At 34.5% G+C, this 24,976-nt stretch overlaps 2 protein-coding genes and 2 non-coding genes across 4 annotated transcripts; 1 reads left to right on the top strand and 3 right to left on the bottom strand.

Moving 5' to 3' along the window:
• Window positions 1-2,615: 2,615 nt before the first annotated feature.
• On the bottom strand, window positions 2,616-2,706 carry TRNAY-GUA (transfer RNA tyrosine (anticodon GUA)). Its single transcript is given in 2 exon segments — window positions 2,616-2,651; window positions 2,670-2,706. It is a non-coding gene; the product is annotated as a tRNA-Tyr (tRNA).
• A 708-nt stretch (window positions 2,707-3,414) lies between these two features.
• Window positions 3,415-6,451, bottom strand: LOC127801028 (lysine-specific histone demethylase 1 homolog 1). Its single transcript, XM_052335803.1, has 2 exons — window positions 3,720-6,451; window positions 3,415-3,586 (listed from the first exon to the last, which is right to left on the bottom strand). The coding sequence occupies exon 1, from the start codon at window positions 6,432-6,434 to the stop codon at window positions 3,990-3,992; it is 2,445 nt and encodes an 814-aa protein (XP_052191763.1). The 5' UTR covers window positions 6,435-6,451; the 3' UTR covers window positions 3,415-3,586; window positions 3,720-3,989.
• A 2,368-nt stretch (window positions 6,452-8,819) lies between these two features.
• LOC127802544 (chaperone protein dnaJ A6, chloroplastic-like) lies at window positions 8,820-19,396 on the top strand. Its single transcript, XM_052338395.1, has 8 exons — window positions 8,820-8,987; window positions 10,742-10,854; window positions 14,046-14,187; window positions 14,275-14,332; window positions 15,474-15,516; window positions 17,914-17,962; window positions 18,083-18,163; window positions 18,251-19,396. Exons 2-8 carry the CDS (start codon window positions 10,751-10,753, stop codon window positions 19,109-19,111), a joined length of 1,338 nt encoding a protein of 445 aa, XP_052194355.1. The 5' UTR covers window positions 8,820-8,987; window positions 10,742-10,750; the 3' UTR covers window positions 19,112-19,396.
• Window positions 19,397-19,890: 494 nt separating this feature from the next.
• On the bottom strand, window positions 19,891-19,977 carry TRNAM-CAU (transfer RNA methionine (anticodon CAU)). The gene is given in 2 exon segments: window positions 19,891-19,926; window positions 19,940-19,977. It is a non-coding gene; the product is annotated as a tRNA-Met (tRNA).
• Window positions 19,978-24,976: the final 4,999 nt, after the last annotated feature.

The raw sequence follows: 24,976 nt of genomic DNA, 5'->3' as shown, positions 1-24,976 counted from the left end.
CACATGCATCAACCTACATTTTAAGTAGGATTTGCACATTCAAAGCCTTTGATGCATGCATCTAAAGCATTCATTTTCCTATAATTAATTGATTTATATGCAATATTTTTCAATGAATTTAAAGAACATATCCATTTTGAGAAAAAATTATTTGTTATTTTAGGATTTTGAAATATCCATATTTTATGCATATTTCAAAAGTTAATTAATTTAAGTCGTTTTATTGAGAATGCATTAATTGTGACTATTTGAGGATTATTCATAAAATTGATATTATTATAAAATATTATTTATTGATATCGACATGTAATTAGAAGATTTTATTGTTTTTGAAATGTTATACCAAAAATAGATTAATGAGCAAAGAAGACAAAAAATAAAGCTAAAGGAAAAAAGTGATAAAGTTCTCTCTATAATATGACAATTGTGATGCACGGAAATGCCTTAAAGAGTGTCGTTTTAGTATTTTCAAAATGTTTAATGGCTATAAATGTTTAAAAAAATATTTCAGAGTTATTTCATAATATTAAGAAATATTAAAAATACATTTCCACAAAGATGTTAGAAATGAAAAAAATTCCATTTCTAACTAGATTAGAGATTAAATTTTTTCTGCCTCTAACTATTTTTTTTTCTAAAATATTTGTTTTTAGAATTTATTTGAATGTATTATGAAATTTATGTTTATTTTTTAATTAAATAATTACTTTTTAATAATTTTATATATTAAAATTTATATTTATAAAAAAACTCTATATATTTTTATTTAAGTATTTTTGTTTCTTATTTTTTTTAAAATATTTTTTTTATTTTATATCTATTTTGAGTTTTCGTTTTTATCTAACATAGTACGATCATGTTTATACTTCACAATCTCATTTTCCTCGTAAGAAAGGATTAGGAATACAAATAGAACCGAAAAATAGATATTTTAAAAGTTAATCAATTTAAATTTTTTTTGGTGAGAATGGATTAATTGTGGATTTTTAAAAATTATTTAGTAAATTGATATTATTATAAAAAATATTATTTTTTGATGTTGACGTATTTTATAATTTTATATCGAAATGGGCAAGGGAAAAAAAAAGGATGAAGGATAAATAGGTAATTTTATAGGATAAATATTTTAACGTTAATGGGTTGACAAAAACCACCAAAGTCAAACTGCCCTGTCCGTACTTTTTTAATTTATTAACTATTATCTATTTAGATTTGTCAATAAAATGAATTTTCAAAATATTTATATTTTCTTAAGAAACAAAATTAACATGAACATAATTTTTATTTAAATTTAATTTTAAATCAATTTTACGATACATCCAACCTCTTCTTAATATAAATTTTAACTCTTAAAGTGTATTTCTTTTACAAATATATAACATGAACTAAGAGTGTATAAATAATCAGTTATTAAATTAATATAAATTTACTAACTGATTAAATTGAATTGACAAGTAAAATTGAATTAAATTGACTGATTAGTCTAAAAAATCAAACTAATTGATAATTGAAAAAATCAAATTCAAACCGTATAAACTAAACTGACATGATTAAATAAAAAAAATAATATCGTTTTATAAACATAAAAACAAAATCGTTTTAAATTATAACCAACAAAATTGAACTAAAAAATAAAAAACAACTTTTGAGGAAAATTAACCAAATCAAACCGATGCAAGAAAAAAATCGAATCGAATCGAATCAAACCAACAAGATTAATTCGGATAAATCAAACTTTTACTCTCTCTAACATGGACTATGTCTTGATATTTATATAAATAATACAATAGTTCAAAGTTTTATTGATAAAACAAATTAAGGGTAATATTGAAACTTTAATAAATTTTAGACAATGCCTATTAATTTCAATTTCAAAATAATTTTATTAGTTAATAAAATGTTGCAAAATAGCTTCTATCTGAGATGATCCTTACCGTATTTTTTGGATTGTTTGGTTTAGATCCAAGTTTTGTGAACAATACACAAAAAAAAATATTTCCTAATTGAATTATTGATAGTCACTAGTCACACATGACACGATACATGATAGGGTCTTTATAGCTCTACGCATTACATGTAGTTGATGAGATGCTCTAGTCATTATGTCATATGATAGGTAATGATGTGCATTAATTGATTATATTATCGAAATGCTTAAATCAAAATAAACGAATCTATGTCAAAAATTAAATTGAACTGACCGAATAAATATGAAAATTAAAAACCAAAATACCGAATCGAATGAAAAAAAATAACAAGGAAACATTATTTTTGAAGAAATAATCGAAATTGTCAAATTTAAAAATCAAATCGAATGGACTCTTAATTTGAACAGAAATTGAACCACCAATTTCAATTGGTTTCCTTTCGATTCGATTTAATTATTTTAATTAAATTAAAATTTTGCTTATCTATCATAATTAGATTTGTACATAAGTGTTATGACTCTTGTGAGATTTTGCCCAACATATAGTAGAACCTTTTCCAACTCATAAGAACAGAATTCATGTAGATTAGTCGGGCCACAAATTCGAATACCCGATATCTAAAGAAAAAAAAAAGGTTTTGTTCATTAGTAAGCATTTAGCGAAAAATAAACTAAAAATCGGAAAAGCTCCGACCTGCCGGATTCGAACCAGCGACCTAAGGATGTCATTCGGGTCAACCCACTACAGTCCTCCGCTCTGCCAACTGAGCTAAGGTCGGACTTGAGACATGGGTGCAGGGAAGGATATAAATAGAAGCTTATCCCATTGATTCAACACGTGTACACTATTAGTGACGATGCCGAAGATCAGACTCAACTAACACGTGTACATCTCACTCGGACCATGTCTAGTTTTGCCATATTATTCAAGCTATCCTCGCACTTAGTATTCTACTTATGTCTGATTTGACTCTCAGTATGAATCAATTTTACTTAAAATTGTGTTACCTAATTTAGTTAGTATTTTCTCCTATAATTAAGGTATAAACTCGCAATTATGAGTTATCTTTTACAATTTAGTGACTTATTCTATTTTTGATAAATTTAAAATAAAATATTTCTCTTAGGGGTGAACTTCAATCCAACGGACCAAGTTATTCAAGTCGAATTGACTGAATATAGGTAAAAAATTAAATTGAAATGATAGAATAAAATTTTAAATTAAAAAAAAAAATTAAAAATCGAACCTATTAAATAAATAAAAAACCAAAATAATAAATACAAAACGTCATTTTAATATTTCATTCGATAATTTCAGTTAGTTGGGACTGCTAGCAGTGACAGCACATTGGTCAGAACTATGACATGCCCCAGGGACAATATTTCTTTAGTCACTCCACTAGAGAAAACAATAGGAGAGTGTAAGATTTCTTTGATTATTCTATTAGAAAGAAAGAAGAAGAAAAGGACAATGTAGCAAACCACGTATACTTCTTTGATCATCCCATTGGAGACAGAATAGAGGAGAGGACCAGCCCAACAAGAACAATGCATTAAGCAAAACTAGCTGCTATCTTCAAGATATAAAAATGATAATTTAAGTCTCAAGTTTTATGCTTGGATACATGCTTCATTAGCATCTGCAACTGCAAGGGCAACCTGTCAATTGTTTATGTCAAAGAACAAGAACAACTGTCAGAAGCTGAATTCTGAAGACAATATGAGCAATGGCTTATAATGATATATTTCACAATGTCAAATGTACAACAATGTTGGCAGAGAAACTAATTACATTGATTGAGATGCTGAAGATAATTTTCTGCTCCACGGAGGAGTTAACTGGTATCTCTCTCTTCTTAATCTGAGATTCTAGCAGCTAAGATGCACTACAAGTGTAAAGGAGGCTTCTTCTAGATCAACAAGAATTATTTGCTTGGGTCAACTTAATGTTTACCAAATTATCCAAGAGCTCTCTGAGTCAGTCAAGTTCAGACACAGAGAATATCCTGGTTATTGCTGAAATTTTGTTAAGAGAACTTCAGATATTAATCAAATTCCTAATTTAGGCTGATCTTGCTGATTTAATGCTTGTTATAAGGGTTTCTGCAGCACTGCATAGCCTTTTCCTCCCAAACAACCTAGCCCGAAAGTCGAAATTTAACCTTTGCATCCTGTTAGCATCTCCCTCCACCTTACTCAGCTCAATAGCATGCTTCCTTTGGATCAAGCCATAGAGATGCAGACAGCCAGAATCCAGTTTCTCACTTCTCAATTCAACTTGTAACAGAGAACTGGATTCGAGATTGTTTGATGTTGGATCAAACAGAACAGAGAAGCTACCAAATTTAAGGTCAGGGGCCTCAAACAATTTATCAACATCATCAGTTCCCCCATTTAAATTATTCATTGTTTCTGCCGGAACCAATGATCTCCTCTTAGCCACTCTCAGTATATTAGCAGCCTCTCTCATCCCACTGAGAAAAGCTCCATGCATTGTAGCCGGATACTGCTTGTTTGTTGCCTCTCCCGCAAAGAATACTCTCCCATCCCCGATGCTCTCTGAAAGTAAATCATAATCATCACCTGAAGCACCAATTGCAACATACGAATATGACCCACATGCAAACTGATCTTGCCCCCACCGAGTGCAAACTGCCTGGATTGGGTTGGGAACAGAGACCCCTTTCGGGTTAAATATACCCTTCAATATGTACAAAACCCTCTCCACAGCTTCCACTGGGGACATCCTCTCAAATTTAATTGCGGCCTCCCCAGCAACAAGAGCTACAAGAAGTGGACCTCCTGCAACGGAAGAATAGCTATAAAACAAAAAGAACTCACCCCTAGTACTCGAGTCATCTGTCAAATGTCCAAATGTATCAATATTGCCACCCCAAAAATCATATGGAAACAGCATTGCAACCTTATTCAGCAGCCCAAATCCCAACCTTTCAATTGCATCTTTTTTCCGTTGTGGGAGGTCGGGGACAAACTCAATTGATCCCTTCTTCAGCACACCCAAAGGGACGGTACAAAGTACCATGTCTCCCCTGTACTTTTGCCCACCAGCATAGACCAAAACCCCATCAACCCCATACCTAATACTCTCAACTTCATGATCATAGCAAATAGGTAGGTCCTCGGCCAATGCACGGATAAACCTTTCATTCCCCCCCGGAATGAAGCAATGATCACCACCCATCTCATATGGGTCATCCTGATCCCAAAATGCCGTTGACAAATTTGACATCACTGTAGCATTAGCATACTCTAAATTTGCAAGATGCCAGTTCAACAGCATCCGCTCTTGTGGATCCTCAGCAACCCCATAAACACTTCGAAATGCTTCCAATGCCGTGCCCAAGGACACATCTACTGATTTAATTTCTTCCGTCAATATTTGCCTAAGCTTGCAGACCCTGTCTAACAACTTATTAAATGATACTTCTACCCGAGAATCGGTTTCAGAATTCACAGCTCTCCCATCAGGCAAGTACAGTGGGCATATGTCCCTCACCTTATGCAGCGGAAATCCAAGCTGCCTTGCCAGAACTCCAAGTGGGTTGCCATTGATTCCGGTGAGCACACTCCCCCCAAGGTCAGCCGCAGCCACCAGTTTGTTCCCACCGGTTATCTTCTTAGTCCGAACACGGCCACCGGGACGGCTTCTACCTTCCAAGACCACAACCTTGAACCCCAAAAAGATCAACTGCCTGGCCGCAATCAACCCAGCAATCCCCGCCCCAACAACGATGACGTCCGCCTTGGGGGCACCCTCCGGCGGCCGCAATTTGGCTTCTTTGATGGCTGGAGCGAGGCCGAAGTTGATGTAACCATGTTGCAGCAGGAACGAGTAGGCCGAGTTGACAAGCCCTCGGTGCTCAGCCCGAATCGACTCCAAGGCATGGTCCTTCGTCATCCACACAGACACGTTCGACCTCCACCGCGCGATAATGTGGTTCCGGACCACAATATAGTTGGCCTGCTCAACGCCGCCGATTTGGGAAACCACGTTCGCTTCGATTTCCTCTTCGGTAAGCGAATCAACCGGAAATCCAACGGAAATTGCAATGAGGGCCTCGACATCAACCTCCTTGTCCAGATCGGACATCCGCCGCCGACGGTAATTCCTGGTCGGAGCGTCGTCAATTTCCAACCAGTCCCCGCCCGATTTCTGGCTGTAACTGTTGTGTCTGGAATAGGGCCGAATGACGCGAAGTCCATGGACAGCGGCTGCAGAAGAGATCATCTCCGGGAACAACTTCTTCCGGCGGTGGCGTTTCTTCGGCGGCTGTAGCGTACCGGAATCACCGTCAACCGAGCCAGGTTGCAGTTGGCTGGGCTGAGATAGATCGTCAAATAAGGAGTCGGACTGAGACACGACGGGGTCGGTAGGCGTCTGAGATTGAGGCGAAGAGTGCTGGTTACCGGTGGAATAGTCGTCGGAGGTGACATTGGTGGTGGGTTTGGGGTCGGAGGGTTCCGGCGGAGAGTCGGTGGGTTCCATGCCAATTCACTGAAAAACAGAGACTTGACTTTTAGGGTTTTAAACTTGTTATTTGCATTCAAGCGCACAATTTGTTTTAATATTTTTAAAATTCATATTTAATTTTTATTTTTAATTTTGGATCCAAATTAATTTTTGGTTAGTAAAAGCACTTACACTTGGTTATATTAAAATGGAAACGAAAATACTGGAAGAATGAAGATGGATAAACTATATTTTTAAAAAAAAAAAATACAAAAAGAATGTGTAAATAAAATAAAATATAAGAGATTTTTTATAAATATCATTTTTAATATAAAAATAATAATAAAATAATTATTTAATTTAAAAAAATATAAATTTCATAATATATTTAAATAAATTCTATCAAAAATTAAATATAATAAAATATTTTTATTCTATTTTTAACCTCTTTATGAATAGAAATACGTTTTTAATTTTTAATATTATGAAATAGCCCTAAAATAATTTTTAAATTGTAGAAATTGTTTGAAAACATTTTTTGACTTTTTTTTACTATACCATTTTTAATGTTTCCATGCATTAAAACAATTAAATTAAGTACTAGCATAGCATTTTTAACCCAAAATATCACCCTTTTTACTCTCAATGTAATTGGTTTGATTTCAATTTATAAGTATAAAATTAAAATATATAAATATAATTATCACTAATAATGAGTCGTCCTCGTCGAGGACAACTCAATGACTTGTCTTTATTTTATGGCGAATAAGATAAATTTGAACTAAATATAGCATTCAATTCATTATTATTTTATTTGTGAAGAAGAAAAAATGGATTTAAGTTTTTTTTTTTAGATGTATAAATCTATGTTTGTTTCATCTTCTTTGCAAAAAAAACAAATGAAAAAATGAATTTAAGTTTGTATGAAGACAAATTCAAGACAACTCTAAATATGTATGAAATTCAATTTAAAATGAACATTTTTATTTTTGAATCCTTAAGAAACCGTTTTTAGGACTTTTTTGTAATTTTAAAAATGTTTTGAGACCATTTCATAATATTAAAAAATATAAAAAATACATTTTTGATTTATTTATTTTTCATAATTTATTTACACGTTTCCTCATTTTTGTTTCATATGATATCAATTTTCATGCAACTTAGCTTTGAAATCATTTTGTTACCTCTAAAGTCTCACAATTTTCATTAGTGATTTACAAAATAATCGAACTTATAATATTTAACTCTAATATCACTTTTAGGATGACGCACAACTTTATTTCTTTGTGACATAGTAACTCATCATGTCACGATTTGATTGTGACTTAACACAAACTTAAGCCATAGTAGAAACAAGACTCAACCCAATTGGCTTATGCTTAACAATAATAGAGAAAAGAAAATATAAAAAAAACTAAATACATAAATTCACCCCCTCAACTTTTATTTAACATTCTCAATTTTATTTGATCTCAATTATACTCATAAATTAATCAATTTCACAATATATGAACATTTGACCAGCGTGACTCACAACCCATGATGTGCACTTGTTTAGTTAAAAGTGATAAATCATTAATGAATTATATTTATATTAAAAAAATCCAAAATTGAAAAAAAAAAGAGTAAATTCAATTCCTTTATTTCATTGTCTTTATTCTTAAACGAAACCGCAAAGTAACACCAAAATCAATCCACCAAAACCAAAAGAATTGAGCAAATCCTTAACCCAATTCCTAATACAATCACCACACATTCATTGTCATTGTCATATTTGTGAGAAGACAAAGTAGGAGTAAGAACAAAAATAATATTATTTGGTTGGATTAGATTGAGAAGTTTCAAAATCGGAATCAAGATAATGTCAAAAGTTTGAATTTTATTCCTACCAACATTGGTAATAGACTATACAGTTGATCCAAATTTCGAGACAATAGATTTCAAATTATTAGAAATATATAAATATCAGTCGAATCTTCAAAATTAATCAAGTGTTTATATGATGTTAAATTGACTAATTTGAAGGTATAATTATGACTAAATAAAGTTAATGGTACTATAATAAAAAAAATAAAAGTAAAGTTGAGGGTGCTACTATAAAAAAAAAAAAAGTTAAAAGTTGAGGGATGAATTTGAATTATATTAGTTGGTTTAGGAGTGTAATTAGAATCAAACAAAATTGGGGGTGCCCGAGTAAAAGAAAGGTAAAAGTTGGGAGGTGAATTTATGCATTTGGCAAAAAATGAAAAAAGAAAAAAACAATATCCCATATTTGAGTGCTTCCAGACCGTCGATCAACCTTTAACACAAAAAGGGGCAGATGGACGGCCATGATTAGCCAATCCAGGGAAGATCGAGTGTGGAGCCGAGCAGACAAACAGTAAAGCTCTATTGGCCAGCACAGCCACTCTATCAGCAGGTCGTATATAGCGTAGTTCTGGAAAGCCCTCTTTCTCTCCCTCCCTTGTTGGAGCCTCATCTTCGACCCCCCGTCTCTCCGCCGCTCCGCCACCACCGACCGCCGTAACTGCGCCACTACACCGCCGAGCTTAGGTGCAGAAGACTGCAAGTCCGTTTACGGAATTTCAGGTTCGTCGTCGGTTTGAATCCTCACTTTCAACCTATATTTATTTGTGTGTGTGTGTCTGGAATATGTATGTTGCTTGTGTTGAGACGGTAAGTAGCCCTAGTTTCGGAGAATTGAGAGTTTGTCCGGGAGGAGTTTCCGAGAATGCTAATGCCTAGGAGTCTGTTCTCACTTTCCAAGTTTGGTTGTACTGGCATATATACATACATACATACATATATATATATATATATATGGTTGTGAAAACTGCTGCTTGGATGGAGTTTTGCGGAATAAGTGTGTTTTTGGAGCTCAGATTGTATCATGGAGGAATAAGGTGTCTTGTCCGCGAGCTAGGGAAGGACATTTTATCAATCTTATTTTCATTTTATTCTTCCTTGCAAAGCAACAGCCTGGATGGACATTCTACTATGTGGCAATTTAAGTGAATTTGGTATCCAGGAATCTAGGACTGCTGATATGAATGGTTCTGGAATCTGAACCCGACGTGACTCATTGGTGCATACTGCAAGGAAATCAACTAGGATATTTACCATTGCTTTAATGTTATCTGGGTAAATCCGCGGGCACTTTCTCTAGAATAATTTCATTATCCTAACTGAATTAGTTTTAATAGCAGTGTAAATGGAAATGGAGATAACCTCTTTCAGAAAAAAAAAAAAAAAAAAAGCAAGGGTAAGGTGGCGTACAAAAACGACCCTTCCATACCCATCACCCTAGGGGGAATTAGCAAAAGGCTAAACCCAAGACTAAGCCACAGGCCAATGTTTGTCCACCCGGAGAGTCAATCCATCCCCTCATGCTCACACCTCACTCTTCTTCCTTGACTTGATAAAGGAAAAGCACGGTAGCAGATGGGAGGACCGAAGACGAGATGGACTGACAACCTCCTATGTGCTCGACTACCATACTCCATAGACTAATTGGAATACAAGTCAAGAAGAGGATGCTTGAGATTCTCCTCAACGAAGACGATAATACAGTGGTCCTACTTTTCACATCTCCTCAATCTACAAAGAAAGTAAAATCAGTACGTGTTGGAAGGAACTTCAGGGCCTCCTTTTAACACTTTTTGGGAAGCATTCTCATTTGAAGAGAAGGAAAGGATCCCTTAAATCTTTGAACTTAAGGATCAGTCAAGGATGAAGACTAAGGGTGAGGGAGTTCCTGTGCATGCAAGTCTAGAATTCTTCCTCATCACTTAGCTGTCTAAGTTCCCTGCTTTACTTTGAAATGCAGTAAGTGCAGGAGCAGCTTTCTATTCTTCTATCGTTTGAGTTTTTCCAGTCTTGTAGTGAGGGCCTGTCGGTTGATTTAATGAAATGTCTTTCAGATTGTGTAAGGTCAGTTACTTCAGCAAAAAAGAAAATCTGGCTTGGGTTCAGGAGTTAGCCTGAAGACAAAGGAAAGAGGTCAAGCAAGAGTACTTAGACAATGCTAAAACACAACAATCCCCATTACCTCCATACAAGAAGAACCGAGACTGACATGAGCGTGAAACTACTGGACTTCTAGCTAGGATGAAAGGCTTTAGGTTCTTTCAAAGGGAAAGTGGGAATCCTTGTGCACTGGGGACACTCTTTAATAGTGGCATAATATTTGCTTTTAAAGCTATAATCCTAATTGACTTTGTGGATGCTTTATATGGATGTGGATCAATACCTTCTGTTTGTCATTTTTAATTAATGGATCCTTGTTGGTTGGAGCTACCGTTTTAAATGCCGTTATTTTTTAAGTGATTTTCTGTAAAATGCAGTTAATTTGGATGGCGATCATACCTTGTGGAAGTACATGGGTTGCTCGTTGGGGACAACCTCAACCTGCATTGAGATCTTCTGTTACGAGCAAGTTAATTACGTCTCCAAATTGGTGAGTACTGGGTTACTTTTGGTTGGCATTAATCTGCTTACCAATTGTCAATTGCTTGTCAAATCCCTTTTGCTATATACTTATTCTCTTAGTATTAAGTCTCCTTTACCTTTATTTTGGTGTTGCATAAGTAACTACTAAATTGAGGAATGGTCATTGAAAAACTTGTCTCAGTGGTAATTGGTAATAAATTCTATCTAATGTAAATATGGTTTTTTCATATTGAACAAGCCTTTAATTTTGTCATATAATTACACCCTTAGAACCTCTTTCATGATGTGCAGATGATATATATCATTATATCCTTTCTTTCATATTTGCTTGGGAGTTGTGTTAAAATTTTGAGAAACCATAGAGACCAACCTCTTGAAATGCAAACAATCAACTTCCAGCATCTGTTACCTCAATTCATGCTTTGTGCTTTCATTGGGCATTACTGCCTTTCAATGTTGATATATCACAGTTTATGAGAAGAATCTTGATCCCCGTTTCCTGAATAGTATGAGTGAAGTTCTCATTATGGAGTAAGAAGATATTTTTCACTTTGTGAGCTTATGGAGGAGGATGCGAGCCATTCATAATTATGTATGTGAGATCTTAACATAAAGGCCAATTTGAGGCATACCTTCCAATTCTTTGTGTTTGGGTGGACACCAAGGGCAGGTCTTGCAATCTCAATTATGAAGTTAGTTAATCCTTTGATGAAGCTTAAAAAATTGTCTCTAATGATTGTTGAACTTAATGGTTGTGGAACATCACTCAAGTCAAGGAGCCAATTGTGGTCTAGCTTATAACTGGCTTGATGATGCATTGCTTGACCAATTCAACGACTGATTTCCATCCATACTTTAATCAATGAAAGCATTCATGAGAGATATAAGCAATTATTTATATGGAAGCCCTTTGTGAGGGGAGAAAAGTAGGGGTCTTATTACCTGACTGAACTTAATACTATAATGCAGCAATTAGAATATATGATTATAATTGCTTACCAATTTAGAACTTTGTTGATCACTTGGTTGACTTCATCCAAAGTTTATCTATGCAATTCATAATTATTTTACTTGAATTAATGACTCAATACTTAAGGTATGGTTGGTATCATCTTTAGCTCCCACCAAGATGATCTACTTCTTCATGGATTTGAAGTGAATTGAACCAAGGATGAATTAGAAGAGTCTTGGAAGGATGGATATATGTCACTAGATCTTAGATCTAGTTAGATTATCTCATTAACCAATTTAGAGAATTGTGAGCCTTTTATGGTGGGAAATTCAAATTTGGCATGCACCCCAAAAAAGGTACCAACAGTTGGGAGACTGTGAGAAGAAAGAGATGCATTTTGCATAAAATTCCATGATATCAAAATTTGAGGTTCACAGGTGAAATAACCAGTGATAAGGCCACCAAACTGTACAAGACTTCTAAACACACCATGTAATTGTGAGGGGGGTTTGGGGGTCGTCAAGGGCACGAACAAGGCATTATTTCAGAAAAATCTAAAGACTGGCTTTGTGGCTTGTAGGTATCACAAGGTTGCACATATTCTTTCTTAATCTGGCCCTTTCAAGGTACTTTGGAGGCATAAAATGATAGGTAGAAGCCTGTAAGTATGCTTCCATGCAAATATTTTGACATGCTCACCTTTTGTACTCTTTGGCTAGTGCTAGGTGGTATGCTTGGAATCCAAAAAACTGTGGTGCCTCCTGAAGTCTCTTGGAAACATGACTCAATGAATAAAGTACAAGGCAAATTGAGTAAAAGCAAAATTGGGCAATAGAATGTGCCAATACTATACAAAACGAACGATTTCTCCTTTTGACAATTTTCCACAAGCACATTATCTAGAGATGTACATGGACATCAACTGCCATGATAATTCAAATAGATAAACACAATGGTGTATCAAATCTATGAAATATTTAAATGCAAGAACTCAATATCCCCTTGAATGCACGTATGCATAACAAGTCATAACAACATTGCAATGAGTAGCCTCAACATCATTATTTTCCTACAAGTTGCCAAAGTTAAACACTAACCAAGGGAATGATCTGAAGAAATGCTTGTGCTCTAAAAAAACATCGTAATTTCAATTTGTAATTAAACGATATGATAGCTCAAACCATCAACATCGTTAAAAACCAAAAGAAAACAAAAGTAGCAACTAATTGTAAAAGAAGGCAAGTATGAGTAGTTTTCTTAGATTGCAGACTATGAACTGCATCACCCTAAGCAATTAGAGATAACAAACAAACAAAAAAAAAGCCCGTGCAGTAGCATGGCATTACTCCTTAGCATGGACATGAATTGCAATTGCCTGAATGTATCAACTAAGTTGCTGCCTCAGTCTTTGGAACCTGCAACCCTCCTCCATGAATAACTAGCTGACAGTGATAGACTCAAGTACTGGGGCATTGAGGTGAGTTAAGAAGTAGCCATTGTCATCTTGTCTCAGTAAGCTAGAAGTCAAACCTATTCAATCCTTCATATTAATTGCTCACTCCCCTTTAATTTTAGAAATGAAGAATTTTGTTTTCACAACCTTAAATCTCTATTAAAAGAAACCATAAAATGCAATGGTGATGAGTTTCACTTTTCATGCTTAAAAGTGTAAGCAAGAAGTTGAAACTATTTAATCATTACTGATTCATCTGAGTTTGAGTTTATTAGGTCCATCATACAAGTGAAGAAATTGTTTTTGTCCAGTGGAAAGTGTTGTTTACACATGTAGACTTCTCTTTTATACAGTGTACATGGGAAGCAGAAATTTGTTTGATGTAATTTGATCTTCTGGCAGTGGAAGAAAAGTAAAGAAACAAAAAGGAAAATGCAGGGGAGAGGTCACTCGGATTCTCAGTACCATTTCACTTATAGCTAGTTTCTTTTTCCATTTTTTCTTTTATTCTTGTTTGAGCTGTCATAGCTTGGGAAAGTTTTCACTCATAATTTTCATTTATCAAAAAGAGCTGGATCTTAATTCAGTTTCAACTGGAAACTGTTCTAGGTCTTCAAATTGTCCTCAGTTCTGTAACATATGTATGGATGGCTGATTGTGATCTATTCATCGCTGATGGTTTTATGACCATTTATTGCTTCTAGTGAATTTGAAGTTTCCTGATTCTAATTTCTGTTCTTCATGGAAAGATCATTTGTCCTTGATTAGACTCACGTAATGCCCTTTGTTGTAGTGTCTCAAGTAGGATAAGAGCCTTGGCAGCACCTAGTTCAGCCATGTTTTCTCAAGAATCCATCCATGCATTATTTAAAATGGTTCCATCTAGGAATCCATGTCAGCGAAGAGGAGCTCGTTTCATTGTCAGAGCTGATAGTGTGAGTTTGCAATTTGAATGTTTCATGGCTAGGTTTGTTCTAGGTTCTTCTGCTTTATCTACTTTTACCAATATTATGTATGTACAGGATTACTATGCTGTCCTTGGGGTGCCAAAAAATGCTAGCAAGTCGGAGATCAAAAGTGGTAATTACAGTCTTGATCCTTGTCATTTTCTTCTTATTTCTGTCATATGGTTGCTATTTTGGGGGATGTGGTATATTATAGCTTTCATTGTATCTATCTGTTTCTTCTGCTAGTTTATCTTGTCTTTTGGGGAGAAAGCAACCCCCATGTGGGAAAAAAACCTCTTCCCTAATATTTTTATGCTTGGCAGTAAAGTTTACCACAAAAATGGAATAATGAGGGACAATCATGTAGTACCATCTCCAATTGTATTTATAGTGAAAAGCAAATGTAAAATTTATTGTTAGATTCCCCTGTTATATATCTTGGTACATAGAAAACATCTCAACACATTCATCTCAAGCTGTGGCATGTCTTATGTTCTAAGGTTGTTCCAAATAAAACTCTTTTTAGCTCTCCATAAAGTTTTAACAAACAAATTTACAAGCTAATTCTTAGACATAACACGAGTTGTCTTGCTCATATTTTGTAGTACTTTAGTGGTTAACTGACAATCTATCTTTTGTATATTTAGTCATTTATGGGACAAAGGACTGGAACTTGAAAAGTAATGTAAATGCTGCCTGATTATCACATATTGTGCAGATATTGCTAGTACTAGTTGGTTACCTAACATTTACTCATTCTGGATGAACTTCACATGATGTCAAAGCTCTGATTTTAGCACGCTCCGAATTCAAGTCTCCTTAATTTTTTTTTTTTGAAATCTTTTGTTGATGTTTGTTATGCACTTTTGTGCTGTGTGATAGTGTATTTTAGTTTATCCATATACAACTATGTGATTGCATGTGAGGGGGAGTGTTAGAAGAGTTAATATATATTATTGGAAAACTTTACTAACAACTCAGGTTTTTGGGCAAGTAGTGACTTGATAGGCACTAAGCCTTAATAGTTCAGTTTGTTATCTATGAAGCTTTTTGACTTGATTTGTCCCCCACCCAAAAAAAAAAAAAACGTATTTTATAAGAAAGGGATCCATACCCTCTCAGTTTTGACTTGCTTCATCTTTATTGTTCTTCAATCTCAACCTTAAGCTTTATTCTTCTCAATGATACTGCTTTACCTAAAAACAAAAGCTTTATTTACTAACATCTGTTGCCTGTAGCAGTGCTAATTGTTTTTCTTTCCTTTTTGATTTTAGCATATCGAAAGCTTGCCAGAAGTTATCATCCTGATGTGAGCAAGTAAGTCAAATTAAACATTCAATTTGATGTTTTCAATTTAATTGACTTTAATTTCCAAAATTCTTCCTAAATTTTGGGTCTCTAATTTGGTTGATTATATTGGTTATATTTGCCAAGCTTCCTTGTTTTTCACTTCATGGGAATTTACTACCTTTTCTATTGTCATGTTAAGTGCTAGATGTGGTAATTACTAGTGGTTAGAGCCAACTAAGATGTTTAGTAAAATACCAATCCTTCAGAAAATGTCTGTTGTAGTACTTAAATGTACATATTTATAAAATATTGTATGTGTTTTGAGTCATACATCGCAGTTTGCTTTAGGGTTAATTTCACTTTTTATCTGCTTTTATTAAGAGGGTTAGCCTTGATAGCAACGAGAAGGTTGCTCTTTTGTCAAAACAACGATAAGGTAAGCCTTGGTAGCAACGATAAGAGGTCACAGGTTGAAGTTGCGGAAATAGCCTTTTTGCAAAGCTGGGTACAAAAGAACTCCCAGAAAGCAGGGAGCCTCATGCACTGAGGGATTTTATTGTGCGGTTTTGGTCAAAACAGGACAAAACAATAATTTCTTGATTGAAACTGTGGAATTTCAATTTTCCACTTCCATTTTTAATCAGTCACCTCCACTACTGAAACTCGGTTGTTTTGACCAAACAACACTATCAATTGTTCTTTGCAAGGTAAATATCGCTTGGTATGCTAGCTTCCCTTTTCAAAAACTAAGGGGCTTTTTAGTTGTGGAAAATTATTTCCAGGTTTCTATCTCCAAGTTTCTATAAAATCTCTAGTTATCATTTTTCATTGAGAATTTGAAAAATGCATTCAAATGTTAGAAACACAGAAAACTAATTTCTAATCTAGAAAATTGGAACATATGTTCAAAAAAGGGAGAGAAATTTTAATCTCTTTTGCCAAAACGGGACTGGTCTTCAGTTTTTGGCAAAAAAAGGGAGAGATGTTCTATTTTCCTCTTTGAGATTGGTCCAGTCTTTGGTACAAGATTTTACAAGAATTTGGACCTGATCCAGACCGATTGAACTTCCCTACTGAAATCAATCAGTATGAGAAGAGCCACTTTGTGGAAATATTGCCCAGGATTTGTTCCGTCTCCAATCTCATATTCTTACTACACTGATTCATCCTCAGTTCATGGGGACCAAATGTCAGACTTTCTCCTTTTTCTCTTCTTTCATTTGTTTTCTAGAGATGAGACTACATCAAAGGTCTTAGCTAGATTTAGACCTAAAACTTTTCTGTCTATATATATATAATTATTATACTTCTTGAAATCATTGTATCTCTTTACAAATCAGGGAAATTGGGCTAACGTCCTAAACTATTTTACTGCACCTGTACCATCATTGTGCCACTATTGCTAGGTTGTAATGTGCTCAATTTTCTTTTGGTGAAGGCAAGTCATTTCAGCTTTGTAGTGTTGTTCCTATAATGCTGTTCTTGTATTCTATGCAAATGTTGGGGAGTGCAATGTTAGTTCATGGATAGTGGCACACTGACCACTAGTTGCAGGATGCAACTTGCATTAGCTATTGTGAAGTTTTTGTTTCCCTCTTTAGTACAGTGTTTTCCCCTAGGGGGCAACGCATGCTGGGCAATAGAATTGTCTATAATTTTTCCTTTTCAATGTGATATAGCATAGAGTTTTGGGGGAAAATCTTCTCTGGAAACTTCCATTAGGGTTCTAATGGAATTATGAAATTAACTTATCAGTTTCCCAAGTTTGTTCTTCTTCTTCCTGAACCTCCCAAGGGTAAGATGTATAGTTTGGCCATCGTTTATGCACACTTATGTGGAAGTCAGTCATTTTTTGTTGTTTTTTTTGGCTCAGCATCAGTCATTGGTTTTGAATCATTGGCTGCTAATCTCTTTGGGCCCATTTGGCAGTCTTTTTCTAGTTGGTTTTTTGGTTTAAAGAAAGCTATAGGAATTTTGTTGCTAGCTTTTTTTTTATTACAAAAATCAAGTTTTTTGGACCAAAAAGCTTAAAAAATGGCGTTACTTTTTTTTTTTGAACCTCCTTCCCATCCAACCTTTTCACTGTCATGAAAGAGTTATGATATATTTTCTCGTTTGAATGCAAATATTTTCATGAAACATAATATTTGTCGTATTCTGGAGGTATTTCTATTATTGACTAAATCATTCTATTACAAAAATAACTAAAAGGTTTGTTTTTAAAAGACGGTTGTCAAATGTTGCATAATGGCTATTTTAAGACGGCTGTCTTTAAGCCAGATTTTTTTATAAAAAACAAGGTACAAAATTGTCCTTTCCTATCTTTCTATGGATGATGTCTGTTTGAGCTGCCTCCTTGCATTTTTGAACTTCTAAAAGTTGAAGAACGTCTTCGACCTTATTGTACTTATTCCTTTGATATAGAGAACCTGGAGCAGAGCAGAAATTCAAGGAAATAAGCAATGCTTATGAGGTAAACTTTTGGATCAATGCATATATTGTTCTGCTTGATATTAGTTTCGGCAGTGGCAAGTTCAGATATAGTGGGCCTATTTGAGCATTATGATTTATAACCAAAAGATGGATGCTACAGGTGCTGTCCGATGACGAGAAACGTTCCATATATGACCGGTATGGAGAAGCCGGGCTTAAAGGTGCTGGAATGGGCATGGGGGTGAGTACTACTGTCTCCTCTCTCCTAGACAAAATAACCCATGAAATGAGTAGTTTCCTTTGTCTGAGTGATGATTCTCTATGACAGGATTTCAGCAACCCCTTTGATCTGTTTGAGTCATTATTTGATGGCTTGGGTGGTATGGGCGGGATGGGCGGAATGGGCATGGGTGGAAGGGGATCCCGTAGTAGGGCCACAGAGGGCGAGGACCAGATATACAACTTGGTTTTGAACTTCAAAGAAGCAGTCTTTGGCGTAGAAAAGGAGATCGAAATCACTCGGCTTGAGACATGCAGCACCTGTGATGGCTCAGGTGCCAAGGCCGGGACCAAGCCATCTAAGTGCAGCACGTGTGGCGGACAAGGACAAGTCGTCACCTCAGCTAGGACCCCGCTAGGCGTCTTCCAGCAGGTAATGACCTGCAATACCTGTGGTGGGACGGGGGAGACTTTCACACCTTGCAGTACGTGTGGTGGCGATGGCAGAGTCAGGAAGTCCAAGCGGATCAGTCTGAAAGTCCCTGCCGGAGTTGATTCCGGCAGTCGACTCAGGGTTCGCGGCGAAGGCAATGCAGGAAAGAGGGGCGGCGCCCCAGGAGACCTCTTCGTGATCATCGATGTTCTTCCAGATCCCGTACTGAAAAGAGATGACACCAATATACTCTACAACTGCAAGGTCTCCTACATTGACGCCATCTTAGGGACAACGACCAAAGTGCCCACGGTGGATGGGATGGTTGACTTGAAGATCCCGGCCGGCACCCAGCCGGGAACCACGCTGGTGATGGCCAAAAAAGGGGTGCCATTTCTCAACAAAAGCAGCATGAGAGGGGACCAGCTGGTGAAGGTGCAAGTAGAGATACCCAAACGGCTGAGCGCCGAAGAGAGGAAGCTTATAGAAGAACTGGCCAACCTGACCAAGGCCAAAGCCCCAAACAGCAGGAGATAGTGCAGGCCTGTGGGTGTGGCCTCAGTTTTCTTTTCCTCTCCTCTCCTCTCCCTCCACTGGGCTCTAAGCAATGTCAACGTAGATGCCAATGCCAATGGCAGCTAGATTTGGGGGGGCAATGAGGTGAGAGTGGGTGGCTGAAGCTCAATGCTTCTGTACTGCTTAATTTTGGAGGTAGGGTTTGTAACTCTATATTTTATTTTTATACAATTATTACACCTAGAGATCTAGAAGAAAACCCCAAAAGGAGGACAAGACCTGAAAGAGATGTTTATTTTTTCTTTATTTTTTTGTTGTCTTAAAATTATTTCTAAAGAAAATGCTTTTATAAAGAAATTTGGTGTGAAATCATTTGAGAAAGTGCTTCTCATGGATTTGGCTGGCGCCCATTCATATTTTTTTGGTATGATTATTTGAATTTTTTATTATTTTAATTATATATTTAAATTTAATTTTTAAATTAATTTAGTTTTTTATTTTAATTTTTTTTGTAATAATTTAAATTTTTTGATATCTCGATTTTATGTTATACTCAATTTATGTCAGAGATTAAATATTACTTTTAAAATTTAAAATTAATATTTTATTTAGATTATATATATTTATTTACACTATTACATAAATAAGTAAAACACTTTAATATTGCAAATGAGATTTTAAAATAACCTCTTTGTATATTTTATTTAAAAAGTAAAAAATAAATTTACTATTAAGCTTTAAAGTTAATGTTTATTATTTGTTAAGCCTTTTGGGGTGAAAAAAAAAATATAAACAAAGAATGGGGTGAGAGAGGCTCGAACTCTCGACCTCAGGATAACTCTTAGAAGCTATGAGACCTACGCGCTAGCCAACTGCGCCACCACCCCTGTTATGGTATATGAGCCAATAGAAACAATTTAAAGTAATCCTATATTGATTGTGGCTCATTATAGCACCGTATTGTATTGTTCATATTTTAAGATAAAATAGATTTATTGTGGGAATGGTATTGATTGAATTGTTAATTATTATCTCATTTAAAAATTTAAGTTATAAAATAAAAAGTTAATTTTATCTTTTGAGTAATATTAGAAATTATTTATCGCATTTTTATTGGAGAAAATGATAGATAGAAGAGATAGTAACATATGATTTTCTTAACTTTTATCAATAAAGAAGCACCACTTAATTAATAATATTACTACTAATATTATTCTTATTTTTTTTATACTGTTATTTTACTTCCATCAAACTTTATTCATTTTCCTTTATTATAATTTAAGTGACCATACAAGAGGTGCACCTAAATATTTTATCAATGTTTGACAGCAAACAAGAGCAATTTTTAAAAGTATTATCATTTTAAAAATAAATTAATAAAATATTATATATTTCAAATTATATAACAAAATATTATAAATTTTACACATCAACCGTTCATGTCCAAACGTCAATTTATATCAAGCAAACTCACTACATGGAAAAATACAAATTTTACATTATATTTTTGAGTTTGTACTTTTACATTTTTTTTTGTATGATTATTAATTTTTTTTATTATTTCAATTATACTCATAAATTTATTTTTTGACTTAATTTCATTCTTGCATTTTGATCTCTTTTTTTGTAAGTAATTATTCAAAATTTTCATTATTTCGTTTATATTTTGAATTAATTTAATTATTTTATTTTTATGTGTAAAAAAATAAAATAAAATATTAAAATACACATTACACTTTATTCATATCAAAATACATGAGTTAAATTAATTTAAAAATATAAATTTAATAGTGTAATAGAAATAATAAAAAAATTAAAAATATAAGAGTTATATTAATTTTTAAAAATATAATTAAAATAAAAATTTAAATAATCAATGATAAAAATATAAGTTTGAGATATTTTAATCCATCATCCAATGCCATGGCATGTGATATGCAATCCATTTGACTTAATGGTACTATATATATATCTTCTAATGCAACTTTTAAAATAATCTTTCACTCCATAATTATTGTGGATCGGAAGATTCAAATTTATCTCATTTTTTAAAAATTGCGAGACTAAGCGATGAGAATCCCACAAGAAAAGGCATCCCAAGAAGAAGAGAGTTCAATCCCTATGGCTACATCCTACATGTATAATAAATCAACTTTGTCAATTTATAAATATATATATACATAGATATAATAAATAATATATATAAGATTATATTTTTTTTCTTATTTTAATTATATTTATGAATTTTTTTAATTTAATTTTATCTCTATACTTAATTATTTTTTTAATGTAATTTTTCAAATTTTTTATTATTTCAATTATATTCATAAATTTATATTTTTAAATTAATTTAATTATTTTATTTTTATGTATAAAAAAATAAAATAAAATATCAAAATACACGTTATATTTTATTTAATATAAAAATATATGAATTCAATTAATTTAAAAATATAAATTTAATAGTATATTTAAAATAATAAAAATTTAAATTATCATAAAAAAATTTAAAATATAAGAGTTATATTAATTTTAAAAAATAAATTTAAAAATATAATTAAAATAAAAAATTAAATAATCACGTGATAAAAATATAAGTTTCGATATTTTTAACCCACCATCCAATGATGTTGTAAGCACTCCCGTCCGAATATCCCAGCCACTCGGACTATTCGAACGGGAGCGCCTACGAAAGGAAAAAGAATGAGACACGAGACAAAAATTATCCTGGCATGCATACACTAGAATGAAAACAACGGAAGCGAAACTAAACATCTGCATGCACTATGGGTGCCTCGCTAACACAGCGGTTACAAGATAAATAAACACAAACTCCTGTGCCGACATACACGAGACTCGAGAAGAGACCTGGCACAGTACGAATAATAAAATAAATCATGCTAAGACATCAGAGTTAACAGGGATTGACGGGACTGCCTGTACACCATACCGACTCTGCCGCTAAAGCTGATTCCCTTGCTATGGCCCACGCTGCGACTACCTGGAATGATGAAAAGCAAGGTGAGTAGAGAGACTCAGCAAGCGTAAGGAAAGAAAGGCTGCAAGCTACACAAAACCAGAAATCTCTCCCCAGAATAAACCCCCAGGTACACACAAGCCATGAGATGCTACAACACAACAGCTCAAAAGCATAATAAAATAAAAGCACATACCGGTCCTTGGGGCCCACATAAGACACTTGGCACCCAAGTCCCATATCAACCTGTCGCTGCCCTGGACGGTAACAAATACCTCTAGCATCCTGTGCGCGCCATCCGAGGTCGGTACTCCGGCCACCCGTATCCCTGTCGGTACTCCCGACAGCCGAGCCATAGGCTCCCTCGGAACGGTACTCCCGTCCGAGAACTAAATACTACCAGTAGCCATGCAATGCACATAAAATGTAATGGCATAGTGAGCATCAACGTGATACAAGGCGCCCATACATCCAGGCATCAGGCCATGCTCCGCCCACATAGTAAACCACACGCCATGCATATGTCGCGCTGGATGCAACCTAACCAAGCTAGAATGTCTGTGTCCAAGCATACTCAATCAATGAATATCCCAACATGCAATCCGTACCCATGTGCATATCAAATCATGAATAGTAATATAATGAATCTAAACGTGCAGTACATCACATACTGGCAAAGCTAGTCAGTAGTGCCCGGCACCGGTCAACGGTCAGTGACAAGGAGTGTCCACCCGACGGTCCACATCAGGGCCGTACAATAGTCTACCCCAACGTCACCAACAACCAACCCCTTCCCTACCGCTTGATAGCTCTAACCGAACCATAAATAAATCCAGGAAAAATTGTAAATAAACCCAATAAAATCGTAAATAAACTCGCACGTCTAGGAATCTAGTTCCCAAGCTGGGTCCGGCATCATTTCCAAAAGGAGTAGGGGCAGTACAAACCCTCGTAGGCACTCAATGAATAAAACTCTAGATGTCTCAGATTTAATTTAACTTAAAACACTGAATAATAACTCAACAAATAAGGTTAGGTGCCGAATTAAAGTAAGGGAGGTGGTAAAATACAGGAAATCACGGGGTCTTTCACGGGAATTAAAGATCATGAAGAGAGGGTTAGGAGCTTGCCTTTACACGGCCGTTTCTTGCCTTTCTTGCACTCCCGCTGCGAAGTAAAACATTTAATAACTATTAATAAAACTCGTGACTCACACTAATTAAATCTAACCGTGTAATTTAAATAATTTAACCATCTAAAATCCCATGTAAGCACACCGTAAATAAAATCCCGACGAGTCTTATATTTGATTTAAATTAAATCACATCAATAACACCCTCAATATATATAATTAATTAATTAATATATAATATTAAGAACTCACCAATATGCACCACTACCTCCTGCTTAACTTATAAACATAGGAACATATATATATATATATATATTTGCTTAATAGCATATACAAATATCTTCACCCATATGCTTACATGGCCAGACAATCCTTTTCTTTTCTATCACTCTAATTTCATTGCACCCACACACAGGGACATTCACGCCCCATATACTGTATTTACACACACATATATATATATATGTAGATATGCAATTGGCACCCTCACTGTAACGCAATTCTCACAATCAAAACAATATACACACAGTAAACTCACCACTTGCACACAGTATATTAATATATATATATATATACTTACGCAACAAATTAATACACGAAACACAGTATAATCATCCAAAATTACTAAAATCAAACTTTTAACTAATTTCTAACCGAACAAAATTATTAATACATAATTATTTACTCACCCGAGTAATTAATCCGCAATTAAATTTGACTAAATCCTCAACTTCTCCCAATTTTTCTCAAGATTTTCAGCCTTTACGCGCCATTTTCTTCTTCCCCCGAGCTCTCTGCTCTGCTCCAATTTAATCCAAATTTTTGCTTCAATTTGAAGCATAAAAAGGCAGCAAAATCGGTAGAAAAACATGGCCAATTTGGCCTTAAAAAGCATGCAAACAGTGGGCGTGAAGAGAGGCAGCCGCAGGGCGCAACAGCACGCCACGTGGCCGTGGCTGGCTTTTGGGCAAGGTTTGGCTGAAAGATCAGCCCAAAACCCCCCTCCAGCGCTCGCGCCTGCGCGGTTTCGATCCCGCGTTCCCTGCCAGGCCACATGCACGCGCGACCGCCCGCTCTACTTGCATCCTTCAACCATCTAATGCCTTCAATTAAATTTAAAGTGACTTTCAGTCACTTTCCAACTTTTACACCAACACCCACAACTTTCTATTAATTACACTCGCGCCCTCTCTTAATAATTTCCCTTACACCCGAATTTCCTTACATTGACACTTACACCCTGAAATTTCAGAAATTGCATTAATTTAATTTATTTTCCCACTTTCATAAATACTCCCAATTAAATAAGTATTTTCCCAAAATAACATAAATAAACCTTTTCTTAAATTTCTAAATTCCCAAATAAATTAATATTTCCTTTTAACCCACAAATATTCAATAATCACCACAAATAAAAATCAAATCAATATTTCTCTTAAACCCAAAAATATTTAACAATTATTAATTGCTCCGACCAAATTAATAATTATTTATTTATTTTCCAATTCTCGGGATATTGCAGATGTGATGTGCAATTCATTTGACTTAATGGTACGATACACATATATATATATATATATCTATTATTCAATACAATTTTTTGAAGTAGAAGGGAGTTCAATCTCTATAGTTACATCCTACATGTATGATAAATATAGGCATAGTATAGTTGTAAGGTATTTAAAATTTTACATAAAATATCATAATTTGAATTAGCAACTTAAAAGATAAATTTATTATTAAAAAGTTATAAATATATATATATATATAGATATAA

This window comes from Diospyros lotus, chromosome 5 (genome assembly GCF_014633365.1).
Source record: "Diospyros lotus cultivar Yz01 chromosome 5, ASM1463336v1, whole genome shotgun sequence".
Classification (NCBI taxonomy): domain Eukaryota; kingdom Viridiplantae; phylum Streptophyta; class Magnoliopsida; order Ericales; family Ebenaceae; genus Diospyros; species Diospyros lotus.
Note: the sequence above shows the minus strand (reverse complement) of the source record. Positions and strands in the feature narration are given on the sequence as shown.

What these genes read in the sequence shown, in the direction of transcription:
- LOC127802544 (XM_052338395.1), top strand. Translation starts at nt 10,751, where the DNA reads ATGGCGATCATACCTTGTGGAAGTACATGGGTTGCTCGTTGGGGACAA. An exon ending in TTAATTACGTCTCCAAATTG is followed by an intron (nt 10,855 to 14,045) that starts GTGAGTACTGGG and finishes CCTTTGTTGTAG; the next exon opens with TGTCTCAAGTAGGATAAGAG. An exon ending in CAAGTCGGAGATCAAAAGTG is followed by an intron (nt 14,333 to 15,473) that starts GTAATTACAGTC and finishes TTTTGATTTTAG; the next exon opens with CATATCGAAAGCTTGCCAGA.
- LOC127801028 (XM_052335803.1), bottom strand. Translation starts at nt 6,434, where the DNA reads ATGGAACCCACCGACTCTCCGCCGGAACCCTCCGACCCCAAACCCACC.